This window comes from Heterodontus francisci, chromosome X (genome assembly GCF_036365525.1).
Source record: "Heterodontus francisci isolate sHetFra1 chromosome X, sHetFra1.hap1, whole genome shotgun sequence".
Lineage (NCBI taxonomy): Eukaryota > Metazoa > Chordata > Chondrichthyes > Heterodontiformes > Heterodontidae > Heterodontus > Heterodontus francisci.
In genome coordinates this window covers 4,437,415-4,459,517 of record NC_090421.1, presented here as the reverse complement: position 1 = coordinate 4,459,517, position 22,103 = coordinate 4,437,415, and the positions used below count along the sequence as shown (strand labels likewise).

Genomic DNA, 22,103 nt, shown 5'->3' with positions numbered 1-22,103 from the left:
TTCTAAGGTATTTCAGTCGTGTTTTTAAAGGGTGGAAAACTCTAGTGTTTTCAGTCAAAGTCCAAGGGATTCAGACACTTTCACCAGCTATCTCCATAGACTCTGATCTGTTTTGAACCTTATATTGAATGAGGAATAGGACAGAGTAAAGGAGTCCTGACAGGATCCTAAGTAACCAATTAACATGCTAGAGTGGAACAATTTGAAGCTCTTTCAGAGAGCCAGTGCAGGCATGATGGGCTGATTGGCCTCCTTCTGTGCTGTATGATTCTATGGAACTGTTAAAATTAAGGGTTTATCATTATCTCCTAGTTTTCCATCCATTTTAATGTCACCACCCCACTTCCGTTTCTGTTAAAAAGCGATAGAAAACAGTCCCCTCTATCTTCCTCAGTCGAGGAAATAAGAGAATCCAGAATGAGATCATGTGGCTCATAAGAAATAGTTCCAATCACAAACCCCAATTTTCTCTTTGTAGTTGCAAGTGCATATTCAGGGAGGTAAACACACACAATGAATAAGCTACCAACAATCATTGGACACTGAGTGCTGGCAAATGACTTAACCACGGAACAATCACAGCTGAGTCCAATTCTGGATCCACGTCCACACAGGAACTTCCCAGCAGGGTCACTCGATAGGGATCAAGAATGGCAATTATGGGTGACATTTTCCATGGGCACTGAAACCACTGGTACACTTTCATTGCAGATCAGCTATCTCAGCACAGACCAGAGATCGAATGTGAGACTTCCTTGGTCTGTATTACTGAGTAATTCATTACACAGCTCACAGAGGCTGATTTCAGTTCCATGTTAAGCTTACTTTGGGAAGCAATTTGGAATTAAATAAATCAAATTTTGAAGTCTCACATAAATTGAGAAAATGGTTGCCGGTTGAGAAACTGTAGAGCAGCAGTGTCGCATGTCTGCAACACATGCTTCTTGTTAATGTTTTTCCTGTCTCTGACAAGTGGTTCATGACAGAAACAGCTGTTAATCTAATAATTAGTAAATAAAACAAATATAAAGAAAGTGAAGCCAGGCTTTCCATAGAAATCAGATCCTCAGATAAACACTCACATTCATGAGTAATTATCTGGAGAATATTAAATATTAAAATATTAAAAATCGGAAAGTTTCCCGATCAAATCTGGAGTCAGACAGGGCTGTCCTCTCCCCAATCTTGTTTGTTTGCTGTATTGAACCCTTTGCTGAGTCTATTAGGAAGGATGCGAACATAAGAGGGGTGACAATCCCAGGCAGCGGAGGCACTCAGGTCAAAACCTCCCTGTACATGGATGACATCGCTGTCTTCTGCACGGATCCGCTGTCCGTGCGCAGACTGATGAGCATCTGCGACCAGTTCAAACTGGCTTCGGGAGCCAAAGTTAACCACGGCAAGAGCGAGGCCATGTTCTTTGGGAACTGGGCTGACCGATCCTTTGTCCCCTTCACCGTCAGGTCAGATTACCTGAAGGTGCTGGGGATATGGTTCGGAAGGGCCGGGGCGTGCACCAAAACATGGGAGGAGCGAGTAGCCAAGGTGCGACAAAAGTTGGGCATGTGGGGGCAGCGATCTCTCTCCATTGTGGGTAAGAACCTGGTCATCAGGTGCGAGGCGCTCACGTTGTTGCTCTACATGGCGCAGGTCTGGCCCATACCCCACTCCTGCGCCGTGGCAGTCACCCGAGCCATTTTCCGCTTCATCTGGGGATCTAAAATGGACCGGGTCCGGAGGGACACGATGTTCAAATCTCCGGACAAGGGCAGGAAAAATGTACCCAACGTGGCCCTCATCCTGATGACCACCTTCGTGTGCGGCTGCATCAAGCTGTGTGTAGATCTCCAGTACGCAAACTCCAAGTGTCACTACGTGCTGAGGTTCTATCTGTCCCCGGTGTTGCGAAGGATGGGCCTGGGCACATTGCCGCGGAACGCTCCATGCAGTTGGGCCGTGCCGTACCACCTATCCTTCGTGGAGCAGTTTCTGCGGGAAAATACCTTTGACCACCGGCCTATCAGGCAGTGGTCTGCACGAAATGTCCTCAAGGCCCTACGGGAAAAGGAGACGGTAGATCCTGTCGGATGGTTCCCCGAGCAGACCGTCAAAGTCATTTGGCGGAATGCCTCATCACCAGAACTTTCAAACAAGCACCAAGACGTAGCTTGGCTGGTGGTGAGAAGGGCCCTCCCCGTCAGATCCTTCATGCACACCCGAAGTCTCGCCCCCTCCGCACAATGCCCCCGCAGTGGCTGTGGTGGGGAAGAGACGGTCGCCCACCTCCTCCTGGAATGTGTCTTTGCAAAGCAGGTGTGGAAAGAGATGCAGTGGTTTTTGTCGAGGTTCATCCCAAGCAGCTCTGTAACACAGGAGTCTGTGCTGTACGGGCTGTTCCCAGGGACGCACACCGAGACAAACATCAACTGCTGCTGGAGGACTATCAATTTGGTGAAAGACACCCTTTGGTCTGCCCGAAACTTGCTGGTCTTCCAGCGCAAAGAGTTGTCCACCACCGAATGTTGCAGACTGGCACATTCCAAGGTCCAGGACTACGTGCTGAGGGACGCACTAAAGCTTGGGGCAGCCGCAGCAAAGGCTCAATGGGGAAAGACCACAGTGTAAGGTCCCCCCACCAAGCTGAACTGAGGGGCTGGATCCATGGGAAACCCCTCGAACTGTATCGTTAATATTTTCAATTGCTGTAAATGTAAAACTGTAATTGGCATGACAATTGTGAAACGGAAGGGTTGTGAAGAAACTCATGACAGTATTGAAGGAAACTGATCTCCCTTGCAATGTTTGTATTTTTTGGTGCTGTTTTGAAACTGTTTGGCAATGTAATTTTTATAGATTTTTATGAATAAAGTATATTTTGGGGAAAAAAAAATATTAAAAATGAATGAGAGTGCCTGGAGAACAATGCAATTTTCCTCTCCTCTCCCACCATTTCATTGCTTCCTCTCTACACTTCATGTCATGTTATATCTTCCTCCCAGTTTTCTCCCCACTATTGCTGAATACAGCTCAATAGATACTAGCAGCCCTCTAGTAACCATTCTTTATTTGTGGGACTAGTCAGTGAATTCAACTAGTCCAAAGCCAATCTGATGTCAAACTACCTCTTCTAGGTGCCTGATGCTATCTGCCTATATTTCATTGACAAATCAGTATGATGCAAAGTTGAAACAGCTTTGAATTGATGCAAAATGAGTAATATAAGCCTATGAAATAGTCCTAGTGTTGAGGGTTTGACTGTCCCTTACTGTTAACATGATGACTTTGACAGTAATACTGTGCGATCTAGGAACGCTTCAATGACATGGGGTCAGCGTACTGGAAAAAATGTTGATTTTAATATAATGTGACAAGTGGCACGTGACACGATTTAGGAAACATCCTTTCTTTTGTTAGAAATTGTTTGAACACGTAGCTTATCAATTGTTTGCGTTTTCTCTCAGAGTCAGCAAACTAGATGGAAAAAAATAAAAATGCAGTGGACTTTAAGCAATGAGAGAGAAAAAATTTCCAGAAATCAGAGCTGTCAGAACAATGGAGATGAGCCACAGGGTCAGGGGAAAGCGGTGTGTCTGGATTTAGCTGATGTGATTTTTTTTTCTACTTTTCTTTGTTCTGTTTGCAAAAGAGGGATAAACACTGAGTTTATCAAGAGGTGATCAAAAACACTGTGATTTTGCTGATCTTGTTCATGCTGGAACTCAAAGCTCAGACAGCACAGCAGATCTGGGAGTGATAGCTACCGCTCATTGTTCATAATGGTGGCCTTGCATTTCACATGCTGATGCTGAGAATCACAGCTCCATGACAACAGTCAGCACATCACGTAGCTATGGAAGCAGCATAGACACCAATAAAGAGACAGCTTTATATTTTTTTTATTTAGAGATACAGCACTGAAACAGGCCCTTCGGCCCACCGAGTCTGTGCCGACCAACAACCACCCATTTATACTAACCCTACAGTAATCCCCTACCACCTACCTACACTAGGGGCAATTTATAATGGCCAATTTACCTATCAACCTGCAAGTCTTTGGCTGTGGGAGGAAACCGGAGCACCCGGCGAAAACCCACGCGGTCACAGGGAGAACTTGCAAACTCCGCACAGGCAGTACCCAGAATCAAACCCGGGTCCCTGGAGCTGTGAGACTGCGGTGCTAACCACTGCGCCACTGTGCCACCTTTCTTAGAAGATTGTAAAAGTAAAGCCCCATCACTGTTTTAACAAGAATGCAGGAGAATTTTCTTGATCAGTATATTTGTGGTCCAATAAGGAAGGAGGCTTTGCTGGATCTGGTTTTAGGGAATGAGGTGGGTCAAGTGTCAGTAGGGGAACACTTAGGAGGCCATGATCATAGCTAACCTAAACCTTATGATACTATGGAAAAGGACAAGGTGCAATCCAAAGTAAAAATAATTAATTGGAGGAGGGCCAATTTCGATGGAGTGACAACAGATTTGGCCCAAGTAAATTGGAATCAAAGATTGGCAGGCAAAACTGTAACGGAACAATGGGCTGTCTTTAAAGAAGAGATGGTTCGGATACAGTTGAGGTATATTCCTACAAGGGCCAAGGTCGGACAAACAATGCCAGAGCTCCCTGGATGACGAAATAGAGAGTAAGATGAAGCAGAATGTCAGGTAGATAGTACAAGTGCGAACCAGGCTGAATATAGAAGGTTTAGAGGGGAAGTGAAAAAAGAAATAAGAGCAGCAAAGAGAAAGTATGAGGAGAGACTGGCTGCGCTAACATAAAAGGGAATCCAAAAGTCTTCTATAGGTATATAAATAGCAAAAGGGTGATAAATGGAGGAATGGGGCCAATTAGGGACTAAAAAGATTTATGCATGGAGGCAAAGGGCATGACTGAGTGTATTGGATAATTACCTTAAGAGAAAAAAATGCAGGTCTATGGGGGAAAGGCAGGGGAGTGGGAATGGCTGAGTTGCTCTTGCTGAGAGCTGGCATGGTCATGACAGGCCAAATGGCCTCCTTCTGTATTATAGCCATTCTATGTTTCTATAAATCTTGGCTTCTGCATTTTTCAGGTTCTGCATCATGAGGTAATCACTGTAGCCAATGCATAAAATGCTAGACTCCTGCGATCTGTGTTCTAAGGTGGATTATAGCTTTGGAAACAACCCATGATAAAGATACGGTAGTGCCACACTGAGAATTTGTTCTCGAGGTTTCCTTCTGCACTTTAGAACCAAAGAAACATGAATCGAAAATAGGATCGAGAGAAGCCATAACCAACATGTAAACCCGTGTCCCATTTCAACTTTACTTCTGGAAATCTTTCCTAAAATGTTCCAAACAGGGAGATTGTTTCCTCACCATTTGAAAAGATGGATAAACTTAGGGAAAAAAAACCTCAAGTGCTCCTATCCAAGACTGAATGCCTAATAGTGACAGTTACCATGGAAATGAATGTGCAGTATGTTCCAGACTTCCCACCACAAAAGTCAGCAACTATAACAGAGACTTGTAACATACGTCAAGTATCACATATTGAACAATATATCTCTTATGATGTTGTAAGTAGATCTCTGATGTAACAACATCTTTCTCATAGGAGTGCCATCATCTAGTATGGGACTGGACAGTTCAATTTTTAATGAGCTATCAAGGAATGTAAAATGACCAAAATCAGATTTTTTACAACATTAAAAAAACTTCCAAGGTTGTTTAAAATAGAACAAAGGCAAAATATTGTGAATGCTAGACATTTGAAATATAAACAGAAAATATTGGAAATACTCAGCAGGTCAGGCAGCATCTGTGAAAAAAGAAACAGTTTACGTTTCAGGTCGACAACCCTTCATCAGAACTGGAAAGGGATGAAGGTGCAAGGCAAAAAGTAGTGATAATGGACAAATTAAGAACCAAAAAATGGTTCTGAAACATAAACCCTGTTTCTCTCACAAATGCTGCCTGACCTTTTGAGTATTTTCAGTTTAATATATAAACCTGATCTTTCCACTTCTGTGCTTTTTTAATTCTTTCATGGGATGTGGGCATCGCTGGCAAGGCCAGCATTTGTTGCCCAAGCCCTAATTGCCCTTGACAACTGAGTGGCTTGCTCGGTCATTTCAGAGGGCAGTTAAGAGTCAACCATATGTAGGCCAGACCAGGTAAGGACAGCAGATTTCCTTCTCTCAAGGACATTAGTGAACCAGATGGGCTTTTATGACAATTGATGACACCATTACTGAGACTAGCTTTCAATTCCAGATTTTTATCAATTAATTGAACTTAAATTCCACCAGCTGCTGTGGTAGGATTTGAACCCATGTCCCCAGGAAATTAGCCTGGGCCTCTGGATTGCTAGTTCAGTGACATTACCACTACACCACTGTCTCCCCATGATGTGGGGAGAATGGGTATTTGTTAAGACTGGTAATGTTGTCAATGACTTTTCCTCAGCAACAAAGCAAACCTCAGACCTTAAGCCCAAGATCTCACTGTGTCTCCTCCTATCCTGCTGTTTGTTCATTTTTGGGCTTGGCAAAAGGTGGTAATTCTATTTGATACCATAAAGAGTACTAACTTATGTGTTTGCATGTTTTCGAACTGTTATACTTTAGCTGGATAGTTTAATCTAGTAATGAGCTGTGGCTCACCCTTGCTTGCCCGAATGAGGATTCATGGAGACAAATGACCTTAAATGCAGTGATCACGGGAAACATGAAGGAGCAACAGCTGACTTAATTTGGAATAGAAGTCTAAAACAGCTCACAGATCTTTAATGAAATGTATGAGTGTCAGACAGTGAAGGACACGAAAAGGGAGCTCACCTTCTCTGCGGTTACCAATTATGCAGTCCATGTCTAATTATCACGTTCAGGTATCAAGAAGGAGCTTTAGTTGGCTGAATGTTAAACCTCATCACACCTTTTGATACCATGATACTTCAAATCTTTATTTGATGCACATGTTTATAAAATGAGCTTGCCAATTTGGGGTTGCTATTGATAAAGCAGTCCTTTCCCTCCCTTGTAAATTAAGTGGATATTTCTCCAAATCTCAGCAAAAAAGGTACACAACAGTTGCCAGGGTAACTGCAGTTAGTGGGGGAAGGAGCTTCTACTGTGCTTTGAAATGAAAAGATCTTGTTACCATGACAACATTACATTCAATGGTACTTCAGAAAGCTACAATCAGAATGAAAACAATTTGTACAGACCTTTAGCTCCTTTTGCTTTGCCCTCAATATTTTTATTCCTGCCCATTGACCCTGACCGACAACTAGCATAGTGCCTAGCATCTCCCCTCATGGACAGTGATATCACAAACAAGTTTGATCCTCTTCTGTAATTATCACACAGCTGGCTCACCTCAACACAGTGTCCCGTTCCCAAATTTAATAAAATTATAAACTTAGAAGGGGAATGAAAGTCTATAGGGGAGAATTTTCAGTTTGAGAAACTATCCCACTTTATCCCAATCCAATGGGCCTATACCCATTGAAGTTTAGAAGAATGAGAGATGATCTTATTGAAACATATAAGATCCTGAGGGGACTTGATAGAATGGATACCGGGAGGATGTTTCCTTTTGTGGAGGAGACTATAACTAGGGGACACAGTTTAAGAATAAAAGGTCTTGCTTTTAAGATAGAGATGAGGAGAATTTTTTTTTCTCAAAGGTTCGTTAGTCTGTGGAATTCTCTTCCCTAGAAAGCAGTGGAGGCTGGTTCATTGAATTTATTCAAGGCTGAGTTAGATAGATGTTTGATAGACAAGGAAGTCAAGATCTTATCGAATGGCAGAGCAGGCTCGAAGGGCCGAATGGCTTACTCCTGCTGCTAAGTCCTATGTTCCTATGTTGTCGCCATATGATCACTATGGTTAGGAATAGGTGGGTACACACTCAGTTATAGCCACAGCCAGAATTAGTTTCTCTGTCATGATGTATGAAATTTGTTTGTATAGCTGATTAGATAATTATTACTCGATAATAATCAGGAACCTTAATTAGATCTGCCATTTTGTCGGGAAAAAGAGATTTAAAGTGATGTTACTAGCTGACTCGTTTAAATTAGTAACAAAAGGTTAGAAAGGCATTTGAATTGCATTAAGTTTGCTGAAAGATAGTGTCAAACTACACAGCTAACCCATGAGTGGAATTGTTAAATTTATGGGTCCTTTGGTTCAATGTCATCAGTCACTCCCACGAGCAGCTCTCACATCCCCTAAAAACCAGAGTGTGCCTTACCCCATTCAATAACTAGGTAAATGTAACAAGGTCCAGTAATCAAACCTTTGCCACTGTAATGCAGCTTACTGAATAGATCACAGACATCGATGTTGGGTGGGGATAGTTTAGTTTAGTTTAGAGATACAGCACTGAAACAGGCCCTCCGGCCCACCGAGTCTGTGCCGACCATCAACCACCCATTTATACTAATCCTACACTAATTCCATATTCCTACCACCTACCTACACTAGGGGCAATTTATAATGGCCAATTAACCTATCAAGCTGCAAGTCTTTGGCATGTGGGAGGAAACCGGAGCACCCGGAGAAAACACACGCAGCCACAGGGAGAACTTGCAAAGTCCACACAGGCAGTACCCAGAATTGAACCCGGGTCACTGGAGCTGTGAGGCTGCGATGCTAACCACTGAGCCACTGTGCCGCCCATGGTATTGTGCAAAGTTGTGACGTCCTACATGGTCAAATAGCCTACTGACCTTGACTGACTCAGCTCACACATGAAGAATGTCTATCTGGGTGAAGTTTTGAACCAGAGCCCAGCACAACTGGGAAGAAAAAGTGGCAGACCTGGCTACCCAACAATGCGAAGGCTGCATTCAGGTCAGGCTGGTGTCTGCACTTATTATAATATACACAGAGGTTACAGACATATACAAATTCATATCATTGGAATTAAAAAGAGCTAATAAGACAGTACCCAATCTTTGCAATATAAGCTTTTATTTTTGAGCTCCATTAACGTTGCAGGCTTTGTTGTACTTCATTAGAACCATGTGACTTCAGCACAGGGCAGATCAAACACTGATCATGTATTTGTGTACTTCAAAGGAGGCTGTTTGTTGCTTGCTTTTGGTTGAAGTAAACAGTGCATCAATTCAATATTCATCTTTAAATCTACATTTTAGCATACCTTTCTTTCCCTGTTCAAGAGCTCTCATCTTATCCACGACTCACTCAGCCACCTCAAACTGAGAAGTTTGGGGTATGAGTGATCTCCGTGCCTTTAAGTTTCATTTTAAAGTATTGACAGTACCGTGAACATTAGCCTCCATTGTGCAATTTGCAAAATTAGGGTCGTACACATCTGTGGCTGGGGGAGGGAGCAGGCAGCTCACACAGAACTTTGCAATCTAAGGCCTTACCCCTATTATGAATGAACTACAAGTATAGGAAAGGTTTTCTCAAAGAACTTGTACACATTTGGCTGGGGAACACAGAATCCTGTACTATAGGCACCGTGGAATGCCACACAATAAAGATATCATGGCTGCTTCCTGGATAACAGTCACTAATGTCCAAAATAATATTTCTATGTTCAGATACCATCTGAATATTGAGTGTGTAAACTATTCTTCATCATGAAAGCTGTGGAGTTGACATGAAGAGCCCTGATGCTCACTTGAATACCTGGTGTGACTTTTTGCACTCAAGGGACCCTTACCATCCTGTCCAGCTGATCCCTCCTTTGCACAGGAAAACTCATGAAGGTGTTGCCCCTTGCAAACATAACAGTTGTCAATTCCCTGTTACAAACATGTACAGCAGACCAACTGATGAGGCAACTGTGATAGGATGAAATGTGTGGTGACCTTCACTTCTATGGAAAAAGAGTTGTCCCTGTCATTCTGCAGCAGATTTCACAACTCTGTGACAGCCTGTGTTCCGACATGTCTAGTTACATGTGAATGGGTCTGGAAGCACAGGTCCCAGGATAGTAATGGGTGTGACCAAAGCACCTCAGGAGTCATTACAGCTACAATCACTCAGGAATTCCTTGGCTCAGTGGGTAACACTTTCACCTTGGATTCAGAAGATTGTTTGTTCAAGTCCCCCTGCAGGGTGTCACACTATTGGAGGTGCTGCCCTTTAGATAAGGTGATAAACTGAAGCCCCATCTACCCTCTCAGGTGGATGTAAAAGATCCCATAGTACGATCTGAAGAAGAGCAGGGGATTTATACCTCAACCAACATCACTAAAACAGATTATCTGGTCATTGTCACATTGCTGTTTGTGGGAGCTTGGCATGTGCAAAATTGGCTGCCAGTTTTACCTACATAGCAACGATGATACACTTCCAAAGTAATTGATTGGCTATGAAGCATTTTGGGGTGTCCTAAGGTGCTATATAAATGCAAGTTCTTTCTTCTTTTAAGTTTCTGCCATGTTGCATAGACTTCTGCTTCATGAGTCAGATTGCAGCATATTGTCTCTTCCCACCACCAAGCGTGTGGGGATGGGATATGGACAAGTATCTCCAAGGGCTTCACTCATCTGATGTAATTAGGTCTGCTTTCCTGCAGATCAGGGCCCATGCAGAATCAGGGTCCAGTACGAATGGCACAGCAGGAATTTGCTTACAAGATGCTGCTGTCTCTCAAGATAGCAACATGTGTGACCTCCTACCAACCACCTCAGAGGACCAGGGTGCCCATGCAACAAAAGATGCAGCCTACAGCAAGTCCATCTCAGGAATTATAAGACAAGGGCCACCCAAGAGACTCATATTGGAATGCAGTAGCCAGCTACCTCTTGCACTCCTAGCACTCAGGTAACATCTAGTAGGGGCACTAGATTAGGTCAAACATCATCCACTTGCACCAAGGGGAAACACAGTGGTAAGTTGTGGGCACATGCACATGATATAGGCTGTAATTAAAATGATGATAGCACAAAAGTTGTATGTACAGACACTGCTCTTGACGAGGTTTGGAAGTTGCTTTAATGAGGTGACATGAATTTGATTTTTAAAAAATTTTTTTATTTAGAGATACAGCACTGAAACAGGCCCTTCGGCCCACCGAGTCTGTGCCGACCATCAACCACCCATTTATACTAATCCTACACTAATCCCATATTCCTACCACATCCCCACCTGTCCCTCTATTTCCCTACCACCTACCTATACTAGGGGCAATTTATAATGGCCAATTTACCTATCAACCTGCAAGTCTTTTGGTGGTGGGAGGAAACCGGAGCACCCGGCGAAAACCCACGCAGACACAGGGAGAACTTGCAAACTCCACACAGGCAATACCCAGAATTGAACCCGGGTCGCTGGAGCTGTGAGGCTGCAGTGCTAACCACTGTGCCACACACACACAGTAACTGAATTGTAGATTGCAGCATCTTTTTGGTAGGAAAAGGAAAGATGTGAAAAGAACTGTTCAATGGGAGTGCAACGGAATGAGAAGGAAGTTACTCCAGTCTTGACCTTTTCCAGGTTCTAATAGTGAATTTGCGAACCAGGACTTTACATTGTTTCTTACCTAGTTCCACAATATACTGTTAATTATAATAAATGTGTATTGCTGAAAACAGAGACATTTTGTTGAAGCTTTTCGTCTTACACTCATCAGGACAATTCACAAGAATACCAATGTAAGGGAAGCAACAAATTATACTGTAGGAGAAGAGGGTGCTGATTGGTTGGCAAGTGGACTCTGATTGGTAGAGGCATTGCCATGGAGAATGCACCAGTTTATGGTGACTGACAGTTAACTGCCAAACTTTATTTGAAACTTAAACCAGGCAGCTTGACTCTGATTGGTCAAGACATTGCCCTGAGGAATGAACCAGCGAATGACTGTCACTTATTTTGTTTAGCTGAAACAGGCGCAATGTGTGTACATGTTCTTTCTGTCTGCAGAGAACAGGGCCCTGTGTATTCATATATGTAGCTTCCAACACGTGCAAATGCGCCACACTGCGAGCTCAACTGACAATCTTAAATTGGTTGTCAGTGTAATTCTTAGCACACTGAGGGTTATTTAGCAAATGTTGTCCAATTGCGAAATCACTTCTAATGTTAGACACTGTTTTGAGTTTTGCAAACACAGGCTGGGTGGGTACGGCCTGTAACTGGTGCATTCTCCATGGCAACGCCTCTACCAATCAGAGTCCACTTGCCAACCAATCAGCACTCTCTTCTCATACAGTATAAATTTGTTGCTTCCTTTACACTGGTATTCTTGTGAATTGTCCTAATGAGTGCAAGACAAAATTTCTCTATTTTCAGCAATACTCAAGTTCTGTACTACCAAGTGACTATTTATAATAAATGTTACCAAAAGTTATTGTGTGCTGTCTGTATAATATTTCTGCTACACTAATGTTACCCTAAGCATTGACGGGTTATTAAGAGTATTGAGCTGATCTGTGTCCTGCAATCATTTCCATCCTCTTTAGATTAACGCAAAGGGAGGGGGCAAAGGAGGAGGAGGTTTGTTGGAGAATTAAATGGATTCATTTGTTTCATTTGAGAGTGATAGGTCTGCCAGTTTGTTTGTGCCTCCTACTCTTGAGCTCTTTGAGGGTCCCTTGTGGTTCTGTTGAAAGACACAGCTCAGAAAAACATTCTGGAGTGAGATCAGTCATCAGAAGCATCTCCCCTTGGCACTCAGCATGTCCTTCCGAGAGGTAAGGAAAGGGGTTTAATCTTCCCCTCCCCAATCAGGGAATATTAACAACTTGATGGCAATTAGCGTTCGATTATAGTTTGTTCATCATCGGATGCTAAATGATCTTGTTCAAGCGTACTTTAACAAGTGGTTTGAAGTGGTCACTGTTTTTCTGCAGATTAACTTGCATTTTTAAACTATCCAGAGATTTGTCTTAATGTTGCAAATAAAAAAGGGGGGAAATAAATGGATAGAATGTAGTGGAAGACATGAATAGGTGAATCAACAGGCAACAAAAATTAGACACTTTAGCTTGAAAGACCAAAATGATAAATAAATACAGGCAGATGGGTACATGAGAAAAAGGTAGCAGGATATGTAGCATTGTGAAGGGCATAGATAAACAAAAAGACAATGGATGGATGTTGAAACTTAACATTAAGTCTGACCATAAATAAAGAGGATAAACACCAGGCTATTAAATAAATGGATATAAAAAAGCAACTCAGAGGCAGAAAAAACACTAAAGGATTGACAGACGTGCTAGATATGTAAATGAATATGGAGCACATAAGTTTAATGGTTAACAGTTCATACATATCTGTTAGTTTATATGAGTCTTTATACAAGACTAATATACTGTATAGCTCATCCATTTGTACGGTGTATAATACCAATTGGGTAAAACAACTCAATTTTATTTGTTATATATGCAATGTTCTCCCCTGTACACCAATGCTGTAAATAGATTAATTGACATATCCAGCTTAGCAGGGCTGATATTTAGTGCTGAATGCAATATTTTGATGATGGAGAGGCTGATATTCATTTTCAAATTCTCAGATGGATGCAGAAGTGACATAAATCGTGTACATCTCCTGTACAAATTCCTTAAGTGCAATGTATAGATGGTACGTAGCTCTTGTAGGATAGCTTGGGGAGGTTTACTTTTTATTGTTTACACTCGGCCCCATCGTCGCTGCTGTGCTGACAGATGGGAATTTAGTCATTGTAGCATTCTGTATATATTGTAAGTTACATAAAACTCAGCACGGGGACAGTGAGAGCTTGAAGGTCTGTACTGATAATGAACAATCTGTAGTGCTTAAAGCAGGTATAAAAGCTAATCAATCTATGTATGTCTTCTGTCAAATGGCCCTGTGTTATACATATAATGGTGTTACCTTTCACACTGTTTGTCACATAGCTAGAAAGAAGTGAGGTAGAGAGAGAGAAATAGAAAGATGGAGAGGACAAATCAATTCTGTAAAGACGTGGAAAGAACGATAGACAGAGTGATGGAGAGAACAAAGTAAAAAGAAGGTAGAGACCCAGGGATACAAATTCATTTTGGGCAATAGCGAATTGGCTGCCTGTTTTACACTCTGCCCAATTTTCTTTCCAACAGGCGGATGATTTCTACCACACAAACTGTGGTATGTGGCATCCTCAAACCATTTTAAACTGAAATATCAACAATCCCAAGATCTGACTTATTTGCAAGATAACACGAATAGTTTACGAATGAAAAGCAGGCACGTTCCGGCAGATAGGTCTTTACAAAAAGCTTGAAGTTGACATCAGTCTTAGGGCTATCAATACATGGAAATCCAGGATTTGTCCACTAGGGCCTGTGGGACATCTGCTGGAGTCTATAGAACATTTATGTGGGGATCTAGGGTCTATGCTGGGTTCTTGTGGAAAAACCTGCAGGCTTCACTCAAGATACATAAATTTTCTTTTGTGAGGAAGGCCGGAGTCCTCATCCGGGAATCAAAATCAATCTTGTGAGGAAGTTTGAAGCCATTGCTAATAACAGTTTTGGGTTTTTGGTGGGGTAGGGGGAAGAGGGCATGATTATCTAAGTAATGTTAGCAATAGCAGTGAAAGTCAATGGAATGACTGTTGAGAATAGCTGTGGAAAAGTGCACAGAGAAGATAATTTCATCCTTGTGGCTAAATGAAGATCAGTTTGTCTTTAAGGGGAAGCTTGGTAAACACATGGTGGGGGGGAGGGGGAAGGAATCCAAGTTAGGGTTAGATGAAGAAGAGTGGGAGGTAAAATTCTATATAATTCTAAGTAAAGTTTGCAAGGAAATAAAATCTAAAAGGCAAAAGAATTTCCACAATGACACTTCTTTCTTTGTCTTAGGAGTTGAAGAGTCGCAGGTTCTGGTGTTCAGTCTTAGCAGAGCTGGTTGGTTCCCTGGTCTTGGTCTCAGTTATTTTGGGAGCCTCTGCCCCTGGACAAGAAGATGGAGGTCCAGTGCTGATGCAGGTGGCTGTAGCTGCTGGGTTTTCCGCTGTCAGCCTGATCCACTGTTTTGGAGAGATTAGTGGTGCCCAGGTAAACCCAGCTGTCACAATTGCATTCTTGTGCACAAGAAAACTGGATTTCCTCCAGTTTGTGTCCTATCTTTTGGCTCAGTGTCTTGGAGCTGTGATTGGATCAGGGATAATCTACATGTCACTGCCAATCAAGTCAACATCAAGGCATTTAGTCAACATGGTGAGTCCATTTATGTTACTGCATTTACTACAATATTTTCCCTCTTGATTTACAATAGAGATGCATTTCTCTAAAATGGAGAAAGGAACCCAAACAAAACAAAATAAAAATCAATTCACCAGGGGTGTTGCAGACAAAACTTTGTTTTTTGGGAGGTGGCTACATTTAATGCTTATTCCTATTTGCCCTGAGAAGATGGGAGAACTTGCCAGGCCAATTCAATATGTATTAAGAGTCAATCATGTCCTGTGTACTACAGTCACACGCAAGGCAGACCAGGTTCCTTTCCTGAAGGGCATTTGGGAACCACAAGGATTGCTACAACAATCTGGCAGCTTTCATAGTCATTTTCCCACAAATTGCCGGATTTATTCAATTCACAACTTACCACAGTGGGATTTGAATTTGCAACCTCTGGGTTAAGTGGTCTAGTACCATAACCACTGTACTACTGTGCCCTTGTAAACTGCATTAATAGTTAAGGTCTCGGATCCCTTGTATTCCTTCCATTAAACTTCCTCCCAGTGCTTTCGCCACTCATTCCTCCTCAGCCCCAACTCCCCTTTACTTCAAGTAAACCTTTTCCTGCAGTGTTTTCTCTACTCACCGTCCCCCCCAACCCCTCTCCTCTATACTTCCTTTAGATTAAAGTTTCCTATGGCACAACCTCTCAACTACTCTCCTATGCTATAATTCTCGAAATAAAAGAAGAAAATGGTAGCGTCAATTGCTCTGATTTGCCTCCCTCACTAATGCTCATGCTGCACATTTAAACAACAATCGGAGCAGATACACTCCAGAGAAACTCCTAGGAAATAAGTCCTCAATATTCAATTAGACAAATAAAATCTACCAACAATACCACTCTTCAGTGACACTCCTTTTTTTCCTTTTTGGCCTCCTTGTCTCGAGACACAATAGGTAAGGGCCTAGAGGTGGTCAGTGGTTTGTATAGCAGCACCTGGAGTGGCTATAAAGGCCAATTCTAGATTGAGACACTCTTCCACAGGCGCTGCATGTAAAGTTAGTTATCGGGGCTGTTACACAGTTAGCTCTCTCCTGAGCCTCTTCGGCTCGCCTGTCTTCAGCCCTGCCTTTATAGCTGCCCGCCAGCTCTGGCGATCACTGGCAACTGGCTCCCATGACTTGTGGTCAATGTCGCAGGACTTCATATCGCGTTTGCAAACGTCTTTAAAGCGGAGACATGGACGGCCGGTGGGTCTGATACCAGTGACGAGCTCACTGTACAATACGTCCTTGGGGATCCTGCCATCTTCCATGCGGCTCACATGGCCAAGCCATCTCAAGCGCCGCTGGCTCAGTAGGGTCTATAAGCTGGGGATGTTGGCTGCCTCGAGGACTTCTGCGTTGGAGATACGGTCCTGCCACCTGATGCCAAGTATTCTCCGGAGGCAGCAAAGATGGAATGCGTTGAGACGTCACTCTTGGCTAACATACGTTGTCCAGGCCTCGCTGCCGTAGAGTAAGGTATTGAGGACACAGGCTTGAAACACTCGGACTTTTGTGTTCCGTGTCAGTGCGCCATTTTCCCACACCCTCTTGGCCAGTCTGGACATAGCAGCAGACGCCTTTCCCATGCGCTTGTTGATTTCTGCATCGAGAGACAGGTTACTGGTGATGGTTGAACCCAGGAAGGTGAATTCTTGAACCACTTCCAGAGCGTGGTCGCCGATATTGACGGATGGAGCATTTCTGACATCCTATCCCATGATGTTCGTTTTCTTGAAACTGATGGTTAGGCCAAATTCGTTGCAGGCAGCCGCAAGTCTGTCGATGAGTCTCTGCAGACACTCTTCTGTGTGGGATGTCAGTGACACTAAACTATTAAAAAGTAGTCATTTAACATGAATTTACCCAACTGAAGAGCAATAGAGTAAGATTGACAATGTGGGAATTTGGTTTTGAACAGGAGTTCAGTTTAAATATTGATGAACTTTTAATTGTTAATTCACAGAAACAAGCAACTGGTTTAAAACCTGTAAGTGCTGAACTTGGAACTGCGGGACTGGCGGTTAGTTGTTAATTGTTAACTGCATAGTTACAGTTATTTAAGTTGGGAAAAGGGCAAATCAAACTCTGGCATTTGACTAAATCTTAACAGGATGCAAAGAGAGTCATTAGTGAGAGCCACTTGAACTGTTCGAGTATCCAAGTAATAAGAAATCAGAGTATATAGATCAAGGGAATGCTATATGGATATTCAGAAAGCATTACGTAAGGTGCCATATAAAAGATGAATGGCAGGCTCAATAAAGAGTGGGCGATCTGTCCCACCAGATTACCACCCAGGCAGCGAAGATGAAAATCAACCCCTTGGTATTAAAGGAATGCAGCCACATGAATTAATAAATGTCATAGGGAGAAAGCAAAGAGTTGGGATAAATTGCTGTTTTTCAGGTTATTAGGATGTGGGTCGTGGTGTGCCCCAAGGATCTGTACTGGCACTTCTTTTATTTTGAAACTATGGAAACATGCAGCACAAAAAGAGGTAATTGGCCCATCATGGCTGAAACCAGAACAGATACTGAAAAATAATCCCCTTACCCACCGTCATGCTAAGCCCCCACCTGCCAAGAATGAGGCACATTAATTTTGTCATGAACATTGATTTTAAACTGTTACTGGAGTGAGGGGAGGACTTGTTGAACAGATAAGCCGTGGCTGGAAAAGACATTTGCATATTAACAGACGGTGTTTGGAAGGACAAAGCAGCCATTCCCTGACATTCAACCCACAATGGACTTTTGATCACCAGATGTGTGGGGGAGCTCGCATTCCAGGTTGACTGCTAAGATGGCCGAATACACAAATGGACATGGTCAAAACAGCTAGTCACATGGCTAACCTGTTGGGCAACCTGAGTTTTTTGAATTTATACAGTTTGGGGATTGAAAAGACCTCTCCTGGCTGGCTCACCACAGCCTCTCCTGTCTGCTCCCCCATCTCTTTCTCACGGAATTCCAAAACCTACTGACGACACATGACCCCCCAAGAGAGAAAAGTCTCCTACAGTGAACAAGGTTTAAGAAGAATGCTGGGCCACAACGAAAAACCAAGATCTACCTACAATCAAGGACTCTACAGTGAGCTCAAAACACAGTAACAAAAAACCCTCTTCAGAGATTGCCTCAAACTTTTCCACATTATCTTTCTTCTGCTCTTTTCTGTCTCATTTGCATGTGTGTATCGCGTATGCATGCTTGCGTGGGCATGTCGTGTATCCGTAGGCGTTAACCAAATTAGAGTTTAAGTTTAATAAATTTCAACTTTTCTTCTTTAAACCTAAGAAAGCCTGTTTGTGCTGGTTTCTTTGCCTTATAATTGGAAAGTGGTGAACAAGGATTCACCAAATGTGGAGCTAAAAACATGGTGTGTTTAAAATTAAACCCTGTTACAGTAAGACCAGGTGAAGGCTGAAAGGGAACCCTAGAGCTCTTTCTCACCTGGTCGTAACACCACTTGCTCTCCACTGCCCTGTATCATCTTATATAAAGTTGATCCACCTTTTGTTTAAGAAATCCAGTGGTCTCTGCCTCAACTACTCTGTGTATGCCAAAGCATTCAATGCCCCAATAACTCACTACATAAAGAAATTTCTCCCAACCTCTCTCCTCACTGTCTTGGTGACAATTTTAAATTGATGCGCCCTCAACACTGACTCCCCAAGCAGAGGAAATATTTTTTCCCTATTCACTGTATCAAAACCTTTAGTTTAAAAAAATGTCTATTAAATCTCCTTTTCACCTTCTGTGCTCCAGGGGAAATTATTCCCAGTTTCTCAAGTCTCTCCTCATAACTCTCTTCTCCGACCCCACCATCATCCTAGGGAGTTTTCACTGAACACTCACTATGACTTTTTTTTATTCATTCATGGGATGTGGGCGTCACTGGCTATGCCAGCATTAATTGCCCATCCCTAATTGCCCTTGAGAAGGTGGTGGTGAGCTGCCTTCTTGAACCACTGTAGTCCATGTGGGGTAGGTACATCCACAGTGCTGTTAGGAAGGGAGTTCCAGGATTTTGACCCAGTGACAGTGAAGGAACGGCGATATAGTTCCAAGTCAGGATGGTGTGTGACTTGGACGGGAACTTGCAGGTGGTGATGTTCCCATGCATCTGCTACTCTTGTCCTTCGAGGAGGTGGAGGTAGAGGTCGCGGGTTTGGAAGGTGCTGTCTAAGGAGCCTTGGTGGGTTGCTGCAGTGCATCTTGTAGATGGCACACACTGCTGCCACTGTGCGTCGGTGGTGGAGGGAGTGAATGTTTGTAGATGGGGTGCCAATCAAGCAGGCTGCTTTGTCCCGGATGGTGTCGAGCTTCTTGAGTGTTGTTGGAGCTGCACCCATCCAGGCAAGTGGAGAGTACTCCATCACACTCCTGACTTGTGCCTTGTAGATGGTGGACAGGCTTTGGGGAGTCAGGAGGTGAGTTACTCACCGCAGAATTCCTAGCCTCTGACCTGCTCTTGTAGCCACGGTATTTATATGGCTACTCCAGTTCAGTTTCTGGTCAATGGTAGCCCCTAGGATGTTGATAGTGGGGGATTCAGCGATGGTAATGCTATTGAATGTCAAAGGGAGATAGTTGGATTCTCTCTTGTTGGAGATGATCATTGCCTGGCACTTGTGTGGCGTAAATGTTACTTGCCACTTATCAGCCCAAGCCTGGATATTGTCCAGGTCTTGCTGCATTTCTACACGGACTGCTTCAGTATTTGAGGAGTCGCGAATGGTGCTGAACATTGTGCAATCATCAGCGAACATCCCCACTTCTGACCTGATGATTGAAGGCAGGTCATTGATGAAGCAGCTGAAGACTTTAATGCCCTTTCTACTATGAGGCACCCAAAACGTCTCACAGTACTCTCAACTATGGCCTAACCAATATGTGTTGTGCAAATTTATCATTATCTCTTTATCTTGAACTCTATGCCATATTTATAAAACCCAAAATGCAAATTCACTTTTTTATGGCTTTATCTATATACACTTGCACTTTCGGGAACATTATACATTTCTCTGCTTAATTTGTGTCAACATACAAGATCTATGCAAAGTATTTAAAAACACAGTCTCAATCATCATACAGATATGTTTTCCTTTATCGATCCTAAGAGTTACAAACTTATACGATTTCATGTGTTTCTGGGCAGATCAACAAAGATGGAAATGCTGGCCAAGCACTTGCAATGGAGATTTTTGCCACATTCCAGCTGGTTTTCACTATATTTGCTGTGGATGATCATCGGCGTAGGGAAGTGGGAGAACCTGGCAGTCTGGCAATAGCCTTCAGTCTGACAGCAGGAATCCTGGCATCGGTGAGAACAACAAATGATCTGCTGTTTAAACAGCGATACTGTGCATAGCACATAAAAACTTCCTCTATAGTGAATGGCAGAGGGAAATGAATTCTCACTGCACAGTAGGCCAATTTTCAATGCAATAGTAATAAGTAGGCCCCATTGTTTTGTGCTTTTAGAAGCCAACTCTTATCTAAGTTCAGCAAATAAGCTGTAAATGTCCATTGGAACCATAGGATAATTCAAGACTGAGCAGATAGAAGATATGGTTTGACACCTAATTCTGAGTTCAGGGGCACTATGTGGTACAAGAGGTTAGCACACTGTACTTTCACCTAATTCAATACTAGCTCAGCAGCAAGGGCCAACATGAAATCTGTTTGGGGAATCTCAATCCAGGCCTGAGTATTTATGAACCCACAACACAAAATTGTCTCCAAGTTGGCAATCTTATGTGGGGATGCCACAAGAATGGGTTGTAGGAAATGAAAAGTGTCTCAGTGGTATGGTAGAAGCTGTCCTTCTAAAGCTGGGGATATCTACAAAAAATGTTTTCCATTAACCAAGTTTTAATAGGGTAGTGAGGGATGATTGAAAAACACCAGTAAATGTGCAGATACGTTCCTTTATAATATTTAGGGTTCTAAGGTGATTAAACTTACATTGTTTACCCTTTAAAGTAAGAGAATAATGCTGGGATTGATCTGTGTTTCCTGTTCAGTCACTAAAATCATATAAAATTTAACAGGTAATTTTACTAATTTGTGCTCTCACCATGGAGAATCAGAATGCCTGTCGAGGACTCAGGTAGGCAGTCCCCAAGACTGTCCATTTTGGACATATCTCCTGGGGAACGTGCGTCTGAATTTGCAACACACACTTGGGCCAGGTGAAGTACCACAACAGGAGCACAAATTTTGTAAAATGGTCTTTTTAGCTCCATGGAAACTAGCAGGGTTTACTGATTTCTGTGCTTGTTTATTTTCTGTAGGGTAAGTTTTCAGGAGGCAGCCTGAATCCCGCAAGATCTCTTGGACCAGCGGTAATCACTGGATTCTGGGAGCACCACTGGGTAAAACAAAGGTTTTCAATGCCTACTACACATGGCAGCATTTTCATCTGTAAATGTCTTCACTGAAGCTCTGTGGCCATTGCATCACAAATGTTTTAATACAAGCTAGCAATAACATTTTTCAAGAGAAATGTTAACAGAAAAGCTCTGCTCATGTGGTTAAAGGAATTCAGTGCGATAAGCCCTATGATGGTTGCATCCTCAAGTGTTCTTATAAAAAAGATTTCTTTAGCTTTATCTTTATTTCTCAAATATATTTGGCACGAAAAAGTGGACTTCAAGTATTTATTTCAGAATGGCTGTGCTGCCAATCCACTGTTTCTGAGGTTAGAGGAAGTGCTAAGACACAATAGGATAGATTTTCTGTATCCCATGATGTCTAAGTGGAAGCTGTGCATTGTGAGTTTTACACTTAAATGAACTAGGTAATGGGCACTGCACTGTCATGGTTATGTTCCTGGACTAGTAACCCAGAGTCCTAGACTAATAATCCAGAGAATGGGACTTCAGATCCCACCATGGCAGTTTGAGAATTTGAATTCAGTTTAGAAAATCTGGAAATAAA

The 22,103-nt window shown here is 42.7% G+C and overlaps 2 protein-coding genes across 2 annotated transcripts in view; one reads left to right on the top strand and one right to left on the bottom strand.

Moving 5' to 3' along the window:
* LOC137358625 (zinc finger CCCH domain-containing protein 10-like) overlaps positions 1-22,103 on the bottom strand; it is a 105,839-nt gene that overhangs the window by 17,408 nt on the left and 66,328 nt on the right. The gene's annotated exons all lie outside the window — the stretch shown is intronic.
* LOC137358628 (aquaporin-4) overlaps positions 1-22,103 on the top strand; it is a 28,314-nt gene that overhangs the window by 1,638 nt on the left and 4,573 nt on the right. Inside the window, exons 2-4 of the mRNA XM_068024748.1 lie at positions 14,791-15,147; positions 20,320-20,484; positions 21,458-21,538. Of these exons, the coding sequence (XP_067880849.1) occupies positions 14,791-15,147; positions 20,320-20,484; positions 21,458-21,538 (603 nt within the window). The remainder of the gene's footprint in view (positions 1-14,790; positions 15,148-20,319; positions 20,485-21,457; positions 21,539-22,103) is intronic.